Consider the following 17,795-nt stretch of genomic DNA (forward strand, 5'->3'; position numbering starts at 1 on the left):
TTCCTTCTAGCTTTTGACATTACTGACTTTCACTTTCTACTGAATTCTTTCTTCTTCCTCAGGTTCAGAGGCCCTACATAATCCTATGTAATTCCTTCTCTTTCTTATCTGTTCTATTTGTTGGAATGGACATTCCACTCTTTGGCCCTCTTCTCTCTCTCTCTCTTTCTCTCTCTCTCAGATCTTTCCTTTGGTAATCTAACTTATTTCCACTACTTTAACTCCAATTTATGCTCTCATTTCTCTGTCTCCAGTTTTGATCTCCCTTCTGAGCTCAAGACTCATACTTTCAATTTCTTATAGGATGCCCCCATCTGGATGTTCCATCAGAACCTCAAAATGAACATATCCAAAACCTGAATTCATCTATCATGCTCCTAAATTACTTTTCCTAACTTGATTACTTCTGATCTTCCCAAATGCTAGTCCTCTCCTCCATAACTACTTTGTATTAATTTTACTATATCCTGTATATATATGTATATACAGATATACTTTCTCCCCTAATAGAATATAAACTCCTTGAAAGTAAAGATCATACAGTTTTGTTTTCTTTGTATTCCAAGAGCTTGATCTCTATGAATTCTAAAATCTCTTTTAAGTTTTAAGATTACTTCAACATATGGAATCAAATAAGCTCAAGGTTGTTCAGGGAGTTTATGTCAAATGACCTCAGTTTTATCCACATGCCTAGATGGCTTCAAAGACCATTTAAAAAGCCAGACAATAATCTCTTCTACTACTTACAATGATTTATTAGCTTTGGTCTTTCTCACTTACCTGGGAAGGCATCTCTTGGGACTTCTCCATCTACAATCCAAGGTTCTTCTCCTTGCTCCAACTGGGATATCAAATTTGGCTTATAAACTTGATGTCCTGCTCATAGGGAAAAACAAAAAAACTTGGATGTCTGTGCTAAAAAGGAAAAGTCACTCCTACATTAAGTTCTATCTTCTTGTACCTTAAGGTTACTGAAGGATGAGAAAGTGGAGTATCATGGACAGCACAAAATAAAGTGATCTATTTTATACTCTTAAAAGGAAATTTTCACATGGAAAGAAAGAACAAGAATATCCTGGTTTTGTGCCCATAGTTAGTTGGGAATTTCTGATCATTTCACCCCAAGTCCCTAAACAGATAACTGTTTTAGACTGAGAAGTTTTATACCATTTAATGACAGAGGAAACAAAATAATCCTGTAACACAGGAAAACCACACTTACCAACTGAGACCAGGTTCCTATAGTTCTCCAGCATTACATCCTTGTATAGATATCTCTGGTCATGGTCTAGTTGCCCCCACTCTTCCTGGGTGAAGTCCACAGCCACATCCTTGAAGGTCAATGATTCCTGAAATGCCAAAAACATTTCTGCTCAATCTGGCACCATTTATTGACATGGCTTTGGAGAGAGTTGCTAGAGTCAGAAAAGGTGAGCAGGACTGAATGTTGTGACAATTTTCAGATATATCTGTATTCCAAAGTAAATTACTTATTGTCTTCATATTATGTCTTCATATTCCTAACTAAATAAGTAGTTCAAAAAAACGTAAATACATTGTCAGTGTCTTTGGTGAGGATATAGTTTTGCCAGAGAGGAAAGCAGACACAGCACAATTGGAGTATGACTAAGTTTTAAGTTATAAAAGTAAAGAAAGCCAGTGCACATGAATAAGTAAAGTAAGTCCAGAGCAGAAGGGGAGTTGCCTAGGTTAGGAAAGCAAGTGAAGACCTCATTAAATTATAAAACTTCAAAGTCTGAAGGTTATCTCACAAACCTTATCTAATAGATGAATACTTATGCTTTATAACCTCTCTGACCTACTGATCCTGTGAAATAATTTAATTTCAGTTTGAACACCTTAAAGGAATCATTTTCATAAAGGGGCCCAATCCATTTTCATGCACAAGTGTTCAGGTCTTCCTACTTCTACTGAGCTACCTACCACCTGTCTCCTTTACAATTCCTATGTACTCTTCCTAATTCTTCCATCTGAAACAAAAAGAATCAATCATATTCAGTTTATGAAATAGTCCCTCCAACTAGCTGAAGATCACTCATGTCATTCAGACAGTCATTTCTCATATCACATCTCTTTCCTTTTCTTTTGTCTGTCAATGACTCTATCAAAATGTGGCACACAAAATACAACCCACCATAATAGTGTGGTCAATCCATAGTAAGTAAATCTTTCATCTCTCTTGTTCTATATACTATTTGTTCTATTAAGGAAGCCGATGCTGAAACTGCTATTTAGAGGAGGAAGGTAGCAATATATTACCTTAAAAGAAGCTTGCAGTTGATTAACAGGCAGTTAGGATAGCCCCTTGGGCAATATAATATTGGAGATATTCAATGTATCCACAAAGTATGGCATATATTTTTCTGTTTTCATTAACATGTTTTCAAGGCCCTCCAAGAATCTACATTAGCAGTAGTTTCCTTGCTCAAAGAATCTTTTGGGTAGAGCCCAAAGAATACCAGGATTTCCAAGATATCTTCAGTTAGAAGGACACTTTATGAGGGCAGGTTAAACTATATTAATAAATGGGTGAAGCACAATGTGTTGACATGGCTCCAAAAGAACTTATCACTGCCAGTCTCTCATGAATCAATGCTGACTGCCTTTTTAGAAATAAGTAAGATGGAGTGTATTGACTGTATAGAAATTATTCAGTGAAGGACTGTGAGGGAGAGATTATCAACCCTGTTTAAGAACATCAATCTTGCAATGCTATGAGAGGCAGACTGCTTGTTCAACTAGAGACCATTTTTGTAGCAGATGGCATTTTAATATCATAAAGGGGATATATATAATCTGGGGTACTCACAGTATATGGAAAAAAACACAAAACAATTCCATCTTTTTTTTTTATCATGACACTGCAATTCTGTCATGTGCCAGGCCTTAAGGCATACCACAAGATACCTTATTTGTAGGTCACCTGAGCTATCATGGTTGAAAATTTTAATTCATAGCATTCTTGGTGGCTGGAATGGGATAAGGAAGTTACAGGAGTGGATATCTGCACTATGACACCAAAAGACCCTGGATACTCTTGGCAGACTCGGGACCTCCTCTCACAACTCTAAATATTACAAAGGGCTAGACTTCAAATGAATTTAATACTCTTTCAGCCAAATATATAGTGGTCACACTGAATTTGTGGTGGTCAATTATTTCTCTCCATTGTGCCACAAGAAACTGAATCTGCTGTCCACTTTAGAGAAAGCCTGTATTTTTTTTGAAGGATGAAGTACAGGCTACAGTGCAAATAATAGAAAACCAAGAGTCATTATTCATAATCAGATTTAGGAGATGCTTATGGAAGAAGGGTTGGGGCACAGTTCTTACTTGTGATAATGTATTGTTCATAAGCTAATGGATAAGTGGAAAGAGAATATCAGGACATCTGGAAATTCCAACAAGGCTACATTCTATACAATTGCAGTATGTCTAACTACATTCTTTACATGGAGTATACCAAGAAGTGTGGTGCACTCAGACTTTATTCCTTGTCTCTTTTTGGTGAATGTGTCTGAGAACTATTAAAGAAATGCCCAGGCTAGCTAAGAAAAACATCAATGACCTAGCACTCAACAGTACTAAAAGGCTTTCTGATACAACTAAAGGAATGAAGCAGGTGACTAGTACAGAGCCAAGGCTTAGTCTGGCTATAATACATATTTACTCTGACTTACTCTCTCCTTCTGGAAGAGGGAGACAACTGTATCATGCCTGGGCCAGGGGTAAATAAGTAATGCTTACACAGGTTCTCCATGCCAAGCATATTGGGGACACTGCTCTACTATTTTCAATGAGATCAGTTTTACTCACCCAGGTTTTAACTTCTTGAGAATCCTCAGAAGAATACTGAGGACAAAGCATCATCTGTATAACCCTCGCCTAGTTCTCCCACTCCACTCATAAACCTTAACCACATATATATTTTTTGCTTGTATTGTTACTTACAAATTACTACTCTGATTCTCCTCTTTTGAAGTTCATAAAAAGTTTGTAACTTTCTCCCTCACCCATTTTGAATTCATGTTTTGATCTCTTGACTAGTCACCAATCTTCTTCAATGACTTCAAGTGCCTGGATCAATCTTCCTTTTGATTTCATCCCTTGCCTTCACAATTACTGATAACCTCAACAGCCATGTTGATGACCTTCCAATGACCTAAAACTTTTAATTCATGGACCTTTTCCACTCTTGAATTCTATTTCTCAACTTAACTTAATTTCTCAACTTGGTTATACTTTAAACCTTATTCCTCAGAAGTAACCAATTGTAAAGTGATCTCACCATTTTGGAAAATAATTTTTAAATGTAGATGACTTACAAAACTTCATTCTTTTTGCTTTAGTGAACCTATCACTGGGTTAATAACTTTAAGGAAATTACTGACAGCAATAAAAGGCACATTTATAAGAAATACTAATAGAAGCAATATTTGAAATAGCAAAAGGGTGAAAACAAACTATGTGCTTAATGACTAGGGAATGGCTAAACAAAATGAATTATAGGAATAAAATGTATATTATTATAAGGAATAATAAATGTGTAGTACTCAAGAAATATAAGAACACATACATTTCTCAGAGCCAAAGATTCTGCAATGACCACAACTAGGTAAATAAAGACAACATTAAAACAACAAAAAACTTGAGTTGGTCAAATAAAAGTAACAATGTTGGTTTTAACCATAAAAATATGAAGTTATTTGTAGTGTGGGTAACAATAACTCTTAAGCAACTTTTCTGGTGGCTAGTTTGTGTGTTTTGGGGGGGTTTGCTTTCTGTGTTCAGAAAAAAGCACCCATCTTCCAAGATCTTGACACCCACAATTTTCTTCCAGATCTCTGAACTTTCTCCTACTAAACCTACTCTGTCTTCAAAATGACCCCATGTCCATTACTTCTCCCTATTCTCTCATTTCTTTACCATGTCACATTTAACACTTTTCACAAGGTGAAATATGAAGTAAGTTTAGCTAATACAATTCAAACAGTTGTGCAGAACTATGGTAGATATAAAAAATTTCATCATTATTTACTTCCTCAATTCTGGTGCATCCTATGTGTGGGCTCTGAAGTAGTATAAACTATGATTTAGACAAGGGACTGACAAACCAGCAGTTGGCTCATGGACCAAATCTGACCTGTTATTTGTTTTTGTATGATCTGTGAACTAAGAATACATTTTCATTTTATCTAAAAACATTTTTTGTCTTTAAAAATACATTTTTAAAAATCTACATTCTTAGTTCACAGACTGCATGAAAACAAGTGGTCCAGATTTGGTTGGTAGGTCATAATTTGTGGCCCTTTGAAGACCAAAATAAGTACTCTATGAACTGTCCCCCAATTACTGAAATGGCACAAGGAGGGTGGTGGTAATCTGAAACAAAACACTGAAGCTATACAACTTTTCTACCTTAATCAGCCACAACCTATTCTCTTTCCATGACTCTTACCATGTGATTTTTCACCACCATAATATTGACTGGATTATACAATGTACATCAGGTTCTTTCCTCTTATTTGGTTCTTAAATACCTTTAAAATAGTGATAGTTCTTTTTGTGGCTACATCACTCATCTGTCTATCAAAGGCTTAGTACTTTCAGGAGAATCTTAGGGAATGTAAATGCAGTGCAAAATGCCACCTGGGCTATCTTGGGTCTCTGTACTCTTCAATGCCCTTTTCCAATTATATCGACAATGTTCCTACTCTAAGATTTATCCTCCCTTCCTTCTGGGAGGCAGGAAGAAACCAGTTTCTGGCTTGCTGGGGGTAGAAGTGGGAAATGCCTAGTGGCTACAAAGATCTTCCTTGCTTTAGCACACTAGGCTAAGTTGGTCTACTATTTCCTTAGAAAACTAAGCAGTTGGTCCGCATAAGAAAAACCATCTATGGCTAATTTTGGTGCTTTGCTGTCCAACCCAGTTTCAATATTCTTCTTGGTTTACTTGGAGGGTTGTGTAAAAAATAGACTCGAATACAGGACTACAATCCCCATGAGCCTTTGCTCCACTTCCCCAGAATGCCTTGTAATCTCACCTGGGCCGAGATCGAGAAGGTATTTAAGCTGATTCAAAGGCTTTTGAGGTTTTTTGGCTCTTTTTTGACTTCCGTTTTGGAGCAGGCTCGTCTCTTGCGTGATGTGAGGTTATTTTGTCTAGGCCTCTGGCCTAGGCACATGTTTCTTACTTGTATATTCTTTAATCTTTAGCCTTTAATAAACCTCTAAAAAATATAATACTCCTTGCAGAGAGAAACTAATTTCTACCTGCCTCAGTCTCCCCGTTTCCCCTAAATTTTAATCTTTACAGTTTGGCGACCACGAAGGGACAAAAAACTCAATCTTCTGAATTCTTTTCTGATCTTTAGTTCAACTTTTAATATCTAGTGCCTAGAAAAAAATTTTTTGAGCCATATCTCTCTGGCCAAGGTTTTCTACCCTCGCAAAGCTGCTACAGGCTCCGGACCTGCTGCCCACCCCACCTGGCTCGGCCCCGCCGCTTCCTGCCTGCAGCCTTCAGCCCCGATTGTCCTCACCTGGTACCTGGTCCCGGCCTTGCCCACACCCGCAGCTGCTCCAGCTCCTGCTCCTGGCCTCTCACTGGCCCGATGCCTGCCTATTTCTGCGCCCCAGACCCACGAGCACAACCTCAGTTGGCTCATCACCCAGATCCTTGGAGCAGATCGCTCAGGACTCATTGCGACCAGCTGGTAACAGTATTGGCCACATGGGCGGAGGGGAGAGACAAGAGGGAAAGGAGAAGGGGCAATTTTCCCTTAGGCTAAGCCTCCACGTGGATGGGGGTATTGGCCACAGGGGGATCAGAGAGGGGAAAGAGAGAAAAGACTAGAGAGAAGAAACAGATCTTTTCAAACAGAAACCTAAAAAGCAATGGGTTTAAAAGGATTTTTGACTCTTCTGGCAATTTCATTGATTTTACCTGCCTGTCAGGGAGCAGACTCAGCCCAAAGATTCAACTTTAACTTTGGGGAGGAAAATGGGTGGCCCAGCAAACTGGAAGCCAGGCCCAGAGACGGGAGGTCTCTAGTTAAAATCTGGCCTCCGGTGCTTCCCAGCTATGGGGCCCTGGACAGATCCCTTGAACCCCATAGCCTAGCCTTTACGACTCTACCTTCGGACAATAGACATTTAAATGGATAATTACAAACAAACAAACAAACAAAAAACCCCAAGGAACTTTGAAGAGACTAAAGCCTATATTTTGAGGCATTTTAGACTCCAATGGTTTATAAAAATCTCTGTATTCTATTGCATTTTTTGTTATGGTTTAACTTTGTGATTTTAAGTTCATATATTACTGGATTCAATATTATTCTGCTTGAACTGAAGGTTGATTGAATTTATTTTGAATGTACTTAGTTTTAAAAATTCTGTTGTTTTTCCCCTATAACTATTGAACAAATATTATTGTGAATAAGCCCATATATGAAAAAACAGCCTTTTTCTATTTTGCCGAGGATAGATAGACTTCAGAACTGGTTATAATTGTATTAACAACCTTGGAAAATTTAATGTGCTAAATACCTCAAATGATTTGATTTTAAGGGTTTTTTAAATATGATTTTTGGAATTTTTTTTTAACAATCTGGTTATTTTTGCCTGCCCTACCACGAGGTAAGGCCTAGTAGCTGAAGTGAAATACATTTTATAACCCCCAACCTTCCCGCATTTCTAAATATGTGAATGGAAGTTGGGCAGTTAATCTCAGGGCATTTGTATCCCTAAAAGCCTCCGAAAAAGGAGCACCCCTTTATTTATACTCTTCAGCTCACTATTTTACTTCTACCAGAATGATATATAGATTTCTTGATTATGTTCTTAACCCAAGATGAGTTTTACTTTGTTTTAAAAAATATGTTTAAATACCAAGGTTGAAGGATTGCTATGTTTGTAAAAATTGTGACAAATGTCCATCAATTCATAGGTTTTTAAAAATGTCATACAGCAACTTATGTGAAATATGAAAGTGTGTTTGTTTGCTATTGTAATTAATTGGGCTATTGAGAATTTGGGGATTTTGATATCTACATATTTGTACTACTGTATTTTTAAAGATGAAAAAATTATTAACCTTGTTCAATTCATTTGCCTTCTACTCACAGTGATCATGGCCAGATACAAAGAGAAAATGGATCTCATTTTTTGGTGAGAAAGCCTTGTATTTTATATTTTCTTAACTGACACAGAATGTCAATGATTATAAGCTATATTTTTGAATTTTTTAAAGCTCTTTTATTATTATATTTTTCTTGCATGTGCAATATACTTTTTCAGGTTTTTTTTATTATTTTTTCTCTCCTTTTTATATTTGAAGCACATGTCACCAGCATTAAGATTTTCTTTAACCTTTTGATTTTTCAGTATTACAAGTGTAAGATACATTTGTTAGAGCATGCCCAAAAAGCTTGTGACTATAAAAATGATGCCACTAATTATTTAAATAAATTATGGGACTTTGCTTAATGATTCTGTCTGATTCCAGGACAAGATATACACACAAGAGCCATTTCACAGAGCCAAAGAAAGGCCAATCTAGGATGGATTGATGCACTTCTAGGCCAATACAAAGATCTTGAACCTAGTGTGAAGACTCGAGGTTACTATGTTTAACATGTGTTAAGACATAGGCTTTTCTTGTATCCACACTCACCCTGAAGATACTCACAGATGAGTATCCCCAAAACCTTGGCTCCTACTTGGCTTCTATAATCTGGTCCCTTTCTTTTCTGCCTCTCATAGTGTGGTACCTTTCTGTAGTCCTAGCTACTGACTAGGTAAATGCATCATTGCTAGATCATTTTAATTGGGCCCTGTTATAGATTTATTTTTCTTTTACTTGGAATTTTTACACATAAGACTTTGATAGTCTATATTTTCATCCAGAAATTTTTCTTTCCTTTTGATTTTTCTGATGTCTTTTTAATATTTCTTGCCAATTGATTCACATACCTCATACCTCAGCCATGCATCCCTAAGTGATCTTTTTTTTTTTAAATCGCCCTCTTAACGGGGGGGGGGGGGGGGGAGAATGTAAAAACATATCATTATTTAAATTGCAAAGTTTAGATTCCTTTTGAGAAGAATTTTAGGTAAAGAAGATGCTACCTCTCTGAATCCAGAACTGAACTGTTGGAGAAGCCACCATGAAGAAACCTCCAGACCACAAGTTGCACAAAATTGAACTTTGGGTGTGGTTAATGAACATTTATTTGCATGCATACTTTCATGCCAAAGGGGACTGCCCCCTAACTGGCTTTCTGTCAATGTATCCAGTAATTATTGGTTTTATTCTTTTCTTTCTCTTATCCTCAAATTATTATAATCTTTAAATTGATTATGTTTTCATGATCCTTTGGAAAAAAAATTAATTTTTTTGCAAATGATCAAACGGAGGAATGTAAAAAATAGACTCGAATACAGGACTACAATCCCCATGAGCCTTTGCTCCACTTCCCCAGAATGCCTTGTAATCTCACCTGGGCCGAGATCGAGAAGGTATTTAAGCTGATTCAAAGGCTTTTGAGGTTTTTTGGCTCTTTTTTGACTTCCGTTTTGGAGCAGGCTCGTCTCTTGCATGATGTGAGGTTATTTTGTCTAGGCCTCTGGCCTAGGCACATGTTTCTTACTTGTATATTCTTTAATCTTTAGCCTTTAATAAACTCTAAAAAATATAATACTCCTTGCAGAGAGAAACTAATTTCTACCTGCCTCAGTCTCCCCGTTTCCCCTAAATTTTAATCTTTACAGTTGAAATATGAGAAAGATCTCTCTAATTACTCTATCTTTTTTGTATCCACCAGTCAATAAACGATTAAGTGCCTACTATGTGCCTGATATTGGAATACAAGAATAAAAATAAAATATTCCCTACCCTCAATGAGCTTACAGTCTACTGAAAGCACAGGTACACATATAAGATGCAAAAAATATATAAAATAATTTCGGCAAAGAAAGAAGGAAGGAATGCTCAGGGTTTTGCCAAAAAAGAGTGTTTTTTGGCTCTTGCATCCTCTTCTCCCACTAGGTTTTCTCCACCTAGGAGAAGCCTAGGTGATTTAAAAGGTTTGTCAACTAGAGTTTTTCCTCATCTCTGTATGCAAGATCTCTTTGTTTTGGGTCAGCATAATGTGGGTTAGCTCTATCCCACCTCAGAATCTACTATAGATCTTAGCATCTTGCATCTCCTATTCCCAGTTAAGTGAATTAGATTTACTACAGCCTTCTTCTCTAGTCAGACTTCAGATTCCCACCTCTAGGGCTCTGAGCTCTGATTAATGAATTTTTTCATCTTATTTAGCCCAGTTCCAATCACCCCTAAGCAAGTCATTAATATTTTACCCTCCATCCTCTCATCTCCTTTTTTACATCTACCTCCCCTTTATGTGATATAAATTCCTTGAGGGCAGGGACTTTCTAGCTTAATTTTTTTTTTAGCCTTAGAATTTAACATAGTGTCAGGTAGATGCTTTTTTTCGTTCATTCATTTACTAATGCAAATATCCTAGAATATGGAAGTGGTCAGAGATTCACCTTTTTCAGTCTAATCTAGGTTTTTAATCTCTCAGTAAGTTGAAGGCAATACTACCATCCAGGAAACATGGGCCCAAATATATACAGTAATTACATAGGGAACTGAGGTCATGGGTTTACCCTTACTAATTTGGTTTCCATTCCTGCTTTTTCCTGCTTCTCTCCCTTTTCTTATCTGGAACCCAGAATTGACCATATGGCTCTATGATCTGGGACTCTACATCAGAAACACAGATAATTCAATTTGAATGACAAGTTTTAATCATCTATTATGTACAAGGTGCTATACTAGATCCTGCTGTTACAAAGATGAAAAATGGACCTTACAATGAAGAGTATATAAGCTAATAATAGTGATATGATACATACACTCAGTTTCTTCATCTGAAAAATGAAGGAGTTGTGTAACAGTTAAATTAGTCTCTAGTAATAAAAGTATTATATTTTTAGAGGATTATTAAGATTATTAGAAATCAAGGATACAAAAATAATAAACCACATGCCCATGGCTGATTTAGCCAAATTCAGAACCCCCGTGCTTAATATACTCACTACATCCTTGCAATCTCCGAGTATAGGAAGAGAACCCAAAGTAGGCGGAGAGCCCTTTAAATAATAATTTGTGATCTCACACTCGGGTGAGGACTCAGGTGAGATTATAGGGAATTCTGGGAACTGCCAAGGACTTCTGGGAATTGAAGTCTGGGGTTCAAATCTCCATTTTTACATCCCCCTATTTGATCATTATTGGGAAAAGTTTCCCCAAAAAGGATCATGAAAACATAATCAACTTAAAGATTACAATAATTTGAGGATAAGACGAAAAGAACAAAACCAATAATTGCTTGCTAACTCCTGAATCCAGAGAATGAACTGTTTATAGAAAGATACCTAAACCCTTACACTACAGGAAGATCCAGAATGAACCTTGGGGTGCAGTTGACTGAACATTTATTTTGAATGTACACTCTTATGCCAAAGGGAACTGCCCCCTAATTGGCTTTTGTCAATGTGCCCAGAAAAAAACATTGGTTTTGCTGTCTCTAGCTCTCCTCTATTTCCCCCTTATCTATAACTATTGTAGTTTTCCTCTTAGAGGGTAAAATTTTGTATACACCTGCAGTTGGAAATTTTTGGGGTGCAGGACACTTATGTTTAGTGATCAATTGGGGAGACTAGTCCCCTAATCATCATCAGGGGGGATTGTGATTTTTAAATTCTCTCCATCTTGTTTGGTCTAGCACCCAGGAATGTGCACACCCACACTACACAAGCATGTGCTAGCTAATGACAAATCAGAAACAACTAACTGCCCCTCTGGGCTTTCCTAAGCCAAGCTTGAGCCACCATTGGCACATGTGAGACACAGGAAGTGAGGTAGAGAATAGCCTCTGGAGTTCTCATCACTTCCTGTGGAGAGGGCTAGACGCCAGTTCTATCCTGGAGCTTGAGCTTAGAGGAGCCCCGCAGACAGCTTCTCTTCAGATTGATCACGTGAGTGATAAGGACTGACTCCCTTCTCTGCCTTGGCTCTCCAAGACCTTAGACTCCTGCCTTGGCTCAGCCTGAGCCAGAGTGGTTTTTGAGTTAGCCTCCTTTTCTTCCTCTCCCTCTCTCTCTCCCTCTAATAATTTCTTCCTCCTGTTGTAATTAAATCACCATAAAACTCCATTCTGACTTGAGAGTTTCATTTTAGGATTTTATAAGTAAAAAATCCTTGGTGACCTATAATTATTATACTCAGTTTCAACCCCTAATTTTAATCATAACAGTTGGATTATATGGCTTCTGAAGTTTCTTCCAGCTCTAGATCTATATAATCCTATAACACAGAACATAATCAAATACCAAAAAGAATCAAAAGCCTCTAAGAAAATTTTAGGAGGGAAAGTTCACTTTTTGCTATGGATATTAGGAAAGGTTTTATAGAAGAGATGGTATCTGAGGTGCATCTTGAAGAGAAAGATTTCAATAGGCAGAGATGGGATAGGGAGTGTTTTCAAGCTATGCACAATGATCTATATGGTTGCAAAAGAGGTAGAAGAGTATAAAATGAAATCAGGTAATATCTAATCAGCAGAAAAGTTACATAGATCTAGGATTAGCAAGATTATTTCTGCAACTGCATAATATAGGCTGTTTAGAGCATAATCAGAGGCCATTTAGTCCAACCTGTACTTGAACAAGAATTTCTTCTACTACACTGCTGACAAGCTTGAGAAATTCAAGTGAGAAGTAACATATTTCCTTTGAAGGAAGTTAATTCTACTTTTGGAGAGCTTTAATAAGCAGCAAACACAGATTTGGAACTTGTTGAGTTCTGTACCATGGAGATGAACATCAGAGACTTGACCCAGATCTAGCAGGCATCTAAATCTTCTTGTCACTGTTAGTGCAAAGTCCAATACATGAGGGTTTTGCTGAGGTGTATGAGACTAAGGAAGAAGAGTAAGGTTTCGAGAATCTTTGACTCGGCTATGGTGGTCTGATTTTCCCTCTTTCCTTTGTCAAACTTAGTGTGGGATCCTGACTGCTGTAAATTCTAAGAGAATACTCAAGAGTTCATGTATTATACTTTGAGTTTACCTGGAATCTTGGTTAAAAAGAAGGGGTTTCTAGAACTGAACCGAATGGGAACATAAAGGAAGATCTATTCACTTGGCCAAGACAAAACATCACTCTTGTTTTAAATGTGGGGAACTAAACCTCTGCCTCAGTATTGTGGGCAGTGCCCGAGCATTAATTTATATAACAAACATTTGTGAAGCACCTATCATGTACCAGGGGCTTCTAGTACATAAGGTGTACTGGGGACAAGAAGCAAAAACAAAACAGATTTAGACCTCAAGAAGCTTATATTCTATTGGGGATATATATACATAGAAAGGTATATAAAAACTATATATAGAGGCATCTAGGTGTCTCAGTGCATTGAGAGCCAGGCTTATAGAGATGGGAGATTCTGGATTCAAATTCCACCTCAGACATATCCTAGCTGTTTGACCTGGGCAAGTCACTTAACTCCAATTGCCTATCCCTTTGGGCTCTTCTGCCTTGAAACCAATATTTGATATTGATTCCAAAATGGAAGGTAAGGGTTTTTAAAAAAAGAAAGAAACTACATCCAAAGTTTAGCTGATACAAAGGAATGATCACATTTGATTGTCTTAGTAACATAAGAATATGGCTCTTTTCATCACTGTGAAAGAAATTCTGGCTCAGAGTTCTTGCCATGAGTGTGATATTCAAAGACACTGCTTCTACCACACCAACTGTACAATCAAGCTTGGGTTATAAACTTCAGGCTTGAGAAGTTCAATTTTTCCTGATGCAGTTGGCAGCAGCACATAATCAATAGAACCCCTGGATAATTTTTATCACAACACCTAGAAGCAAGACTGTTTATAACATCACAAGACCTGGTTCAATAATGGTAGGAGATCTGAGAGGCTGAAAACTACATTCAGTAGGTATTCCTTTGCTGGAAAATAAAATTTGGTCTAGTTAGACCACACATGTTTATCAGGTATCAAGGCTTTGCTGGGTTCTTGATAAGAATTAGTCAGAGCCCTTTATGATTGTGGATGGCTGAATCAAGTAATATATAAGTCTTGAAAAAGTCACTCTGTGGTCCACATCTCTTACCTTAAACCTGCATATCCTTTAGAATTGTCACAATAGCAGACCAGTCTCCATTCATGTTGGGTCACAGGAAGAATCTGAGTTAAGGGAGATCCTAGACTAAAAATGACAGAGAGGATACTGGTATTATCTGATAGTATGGAAAGATTACAGCCTCAAGGACCAGATATGGTGATAGCTTGTTGACTTTCATGTTTTGATGCTAGTTAAATGCTTTCACTAAGAATACGCAGAAAGGCCATAACCTCCTTTCTCTATGAGTGAGGAAGTTGTTAGAGCAGGGAATAGGTTAGCAAAATACCTGAAGTAGAGGAGCTCAGCTAGAGTTATGTACTAGAGATGAGTATCATTGTGAAAGTACTAAGCACAAGGCACTGGAGCTTAGTTAGCATCATGGACTCCACACACATCCAAAAAGTTCTTTTAGCCAGCTTTACACTGTTGTCAGTGTTGGCATATGCTGGGCAGAATGACACCCTTTTGAGAGCTTCAGTGTAGATCCTAAGAGATCCAAGTGGAAGCCAGACCAAAGAGTATAATCCGGAGGGGATGGTGAAGATATGCCTTGCACACTTGTCTTCAGAGCCATGTATCTTTCATAACTGAGTTCAATCTTCCAGTACTTGGGGAAAGCTGCAGAGGAGTAGGCATTTTCACAACAGACCAAAAATAACACTTGCCTTTGGTTATGGTCAAGGTTGAGTCCTCCAATTTTCTCTTGGCCTAACCACTACTATCCTGTTATGTGACTAGGGGAAATGAGAGATAGTATCTAAGTTCCTTTGAGGATCCTGGGTCTAGCTTACCTATTCTGGCAGAGAGCTACCCCATGGGCCAATGGTGAAGCCAATGGCCAATCTATCTGCTACTATGGGCAAATCAATTAAATTATGCACTAAATCCCAGGCACTGGGATATAAAAACAAAAATAATATCTGTCCTCAAAAAGCCTAGATTCGATTACAGGGGTATATGGCATCTATGCAGAAAAATAGAACATAATCTGAAGAGTAATAAACACTAACAAAAAGTGAAGTTAGGAAAGGCTTTACAGAGAAGCTAGAAGCTGGCAGCTGAACTCAGTGTTGAAAAAAAGTTAAGAGATGGTTGCCTTAAAAGGAAGAAATAAGTTCATTTTAGGCATAGGTGGTGGTGGTGGTGGCAGTGGCAGCAGCAGCAGCTTATACTGAATTAGTATATGTATGAGCTGAGCTCATACTGAGCTCATGCTGAGCTCAAGGAATAGAGTAGAGCAGTTTGAATAAAATACAGAGTATATAAATATGAAATAATGTTGGAAAGGCAGTTTGGATGCAGACTGGAAGCTTTAGGGCCAGGCTGAGGAGCTCATATTAAGTCTTAGAAGGAACAGAAAGTCACCAAGAGATTTTTAGCAGAGGAGTGGCATTGTTAGAACTGTACTTTAATGAATGCTATCTACCTCCAGAGAAAAAACCGTTGGAATTGGATGCAGATCAAACCATACTGCTTTTCCCATTAGTTTATTTATGCTTTTTGGTTTTATATGAGTATTCTCTTATAACAGTGACAAATATGGAAGTCTGTTTTGCATGATAATATATGCATAACCCAGAGCAAATTGCTTACCATCTCCAAGAGAGGGAAGGGAAGGCAGAGAAAGACAATTTGGATCTTTTAATTTGGGGAAAGGTATGTTGAAAATTGTTATTACATGTAATTGGGGAAAATATCTTTGAATAAAGAAAAAAACCCTGTGCTTAAAGAAGGTGACTTTGGCAGCTACAGAGGGATGATTAAGAGAGGGGAGAGACTGAAAGAAGGAAGGCTAATTAGGAGGCCACTATAAGAGTCCATGAGAGAACATGGGGCTGAATCTGAATGTTATCCAGGTGAGTGGAGAGAAGAGTGCAAGGAACAAGACTTGGGAACTGATTGGTTATGAGAGATGAAGAAGACTACGAAGTTGATAGCCTACGTACCTGGAAAAAGAGTTCCTTTGATAGAAATAGGGATTTGGAGGAATGATGGCTTCCTTAGGGAAGAAAATACATTTCATTTTGGACATACTGAATTTGAGATGCCTACACAACTATCCAGAGAGATAGGGAGTTGATGGTGGAAGATGGTTCAGGAAGAGCTGGAGAAAGAGACTAAGGTTGGACATAAAGATTTGGGAACCATCTATGTAGAGGTGATATTTATACTAATGGGAGCAAATAATATCTCTAAAAGAGTGCTCTAAAGAGAACAAAAAGCCAAGGGCAAGGTCCTAAAAAAGGGTCACACTAAGAGGGCAGGAGATAAATAATGATCCAGCAAAGGAGACCATAGAGGAACAGTCTGGCAGTCAGGAGAACCAGGACAGAATGGTGTTCCATAAAGTTCAAATAAACTCTGTACTGAGAAGCAGCAAATGGATTTAGCAGTTAAGAGATTTGAAGGGACAGATTACTGAGGAAAGAGGTAGCAGGAGTTCTTGGAAGTCAGTAAGTGCCTCTGACAAGTTCTATGGCAAGTATTTTGGGTGGGGTCAGATGGAAAGCACCATATGGCTAAAGCCAGTCTGTGAGGTCAATCCTAAACAACCCCAAATTCTAGGACAGGTAAAAGCTAGCCAGAGTACTTCACTAACTCCCCTTACAATAAACTCATGTAGCCAATAAGGAGGTTGGTGGCACCTGATGACTTACAGTATATCAGAGACCTGGGCAAAACTGTCACAACAATCACTGAGGCCTTCCTGACTTTTTCAATGTGGTGGTTCCCCAAGCTCCACATAAATGGAATAGTCTGTTTTTACTGGCTTTTGCCTATTTCTGTGGCTGACTAGTCAGGAACAGTTTATATTTACCTAGAAAAAACTCTAATATACCTTCCAAATTGTTCTCTGCAGCTACTACCTCAACTTTTCCTCTTAGTTACTCTGATAGAGACCCAAAAGAGACATCACTTCCTAAGGACAATGACATCCACTATTACATCAGTGACATAATTTTGGCCAGATCAGACAAGGTCATGGTGACAAAGCCCATAGGTTGTATGGTAGCCCAAAAGCTAAGGGGTGGGAAATCAACATTAGGTCAAGTTTTTTTTGTTTTTTTTTTTAATCCTTATTTTCTATCTTAGTTACAACTCTATGGGTAAGAGTTAGACAAATGGGTTTATTAATTGCCTAGGGTCACTCAACTAGGAAGTATCTGAGTCCAGATTTGAAGCTAGGTCCTCCCAACTCCACTCTACCCACTGTGATACTCCTATTCAGTTAAGTTTGGGGGAATACAGTAGATGGGGAGAAGCTAGATTAGCCTATATGCAACCTAGGACAAGCTACTAATATTTGCTAGCACAGCAGGCATTGGCAATAGGTCACAGTGGTAGCAGAAGTTTGAAAACAGTAGGCACCCACAAGCACTGAAGCCCAGTAGCAGCAGCAATGCAAGCACACACAGTGGAAAGTATCATAGTAGCATGAGCTGATGGTATTATTGGCAATGTTCATGTACAGGAAGCAATTTACTAGAGGCTGAGGCCTCTCTAGTTCTAGCCCTGGCCTCCTACTCTTCTGAAAGCCCATCTTCCAGAGGTTTCTTAGA

General features: G+C 38.0%; 1 protein-coding gene across 9 annotated transcripts in view; it reads right to left on the bottom strand.

The window, feature by feature from the left end:
• LOC103103265 (zinc finger protein 501-like) overlaps positions 1 to 17,795 on the bottom strand; it is a 44,004-nt gene that overhangs the window by 15,436 nt on the left and 10,773 nt on the right. For 3 of the 9 annotated variants that reach the window (XM_007474706.2, XM_056822325.1, XM_056822329.1), the window contains exons 4-5: positions 1,223 to 1,349; positions 781 to 876 (exon numbers count right to left, since the gene is read on the bottom strand). In XM_007474706.2, coding sequence (XP_007474768.1) covers positions 781 to 876; positions 1,223 to 1,349 — 223 coding nt within the window. Of the gene's footprint in view, positions 1 to 780; positions 877 to 1,222; positions 1,350 to 6,065; positions 6,341 to 11,130; positions 14,181 to 14,223; positions 14,320 to 14,521; positions 15,489 to 17,053; positions 17,084 to 17,795 lie in introns of those variants that run through there. The other 6 variants (XM_056822354.1, XM_007474707.3, XM_007474709.2 and 3 more) reach the window with 6 other exon arrangements.

The sequence above is a fragment of the Monodelphis domestica genome, chromosome 1 (assembly GCF_027887165.1).
Source record: "Monodelphis domestica isolate mMonDom1 chromosome 1, mMonDom1.pri, whole genome shotgun sequence".
Lineage (NCBI taxonomy): Eukaryota > Metazoa > Chordata > Mammalia > Didelphimorphia > Didelphidae > Monodelphis > Monodelphis domestica.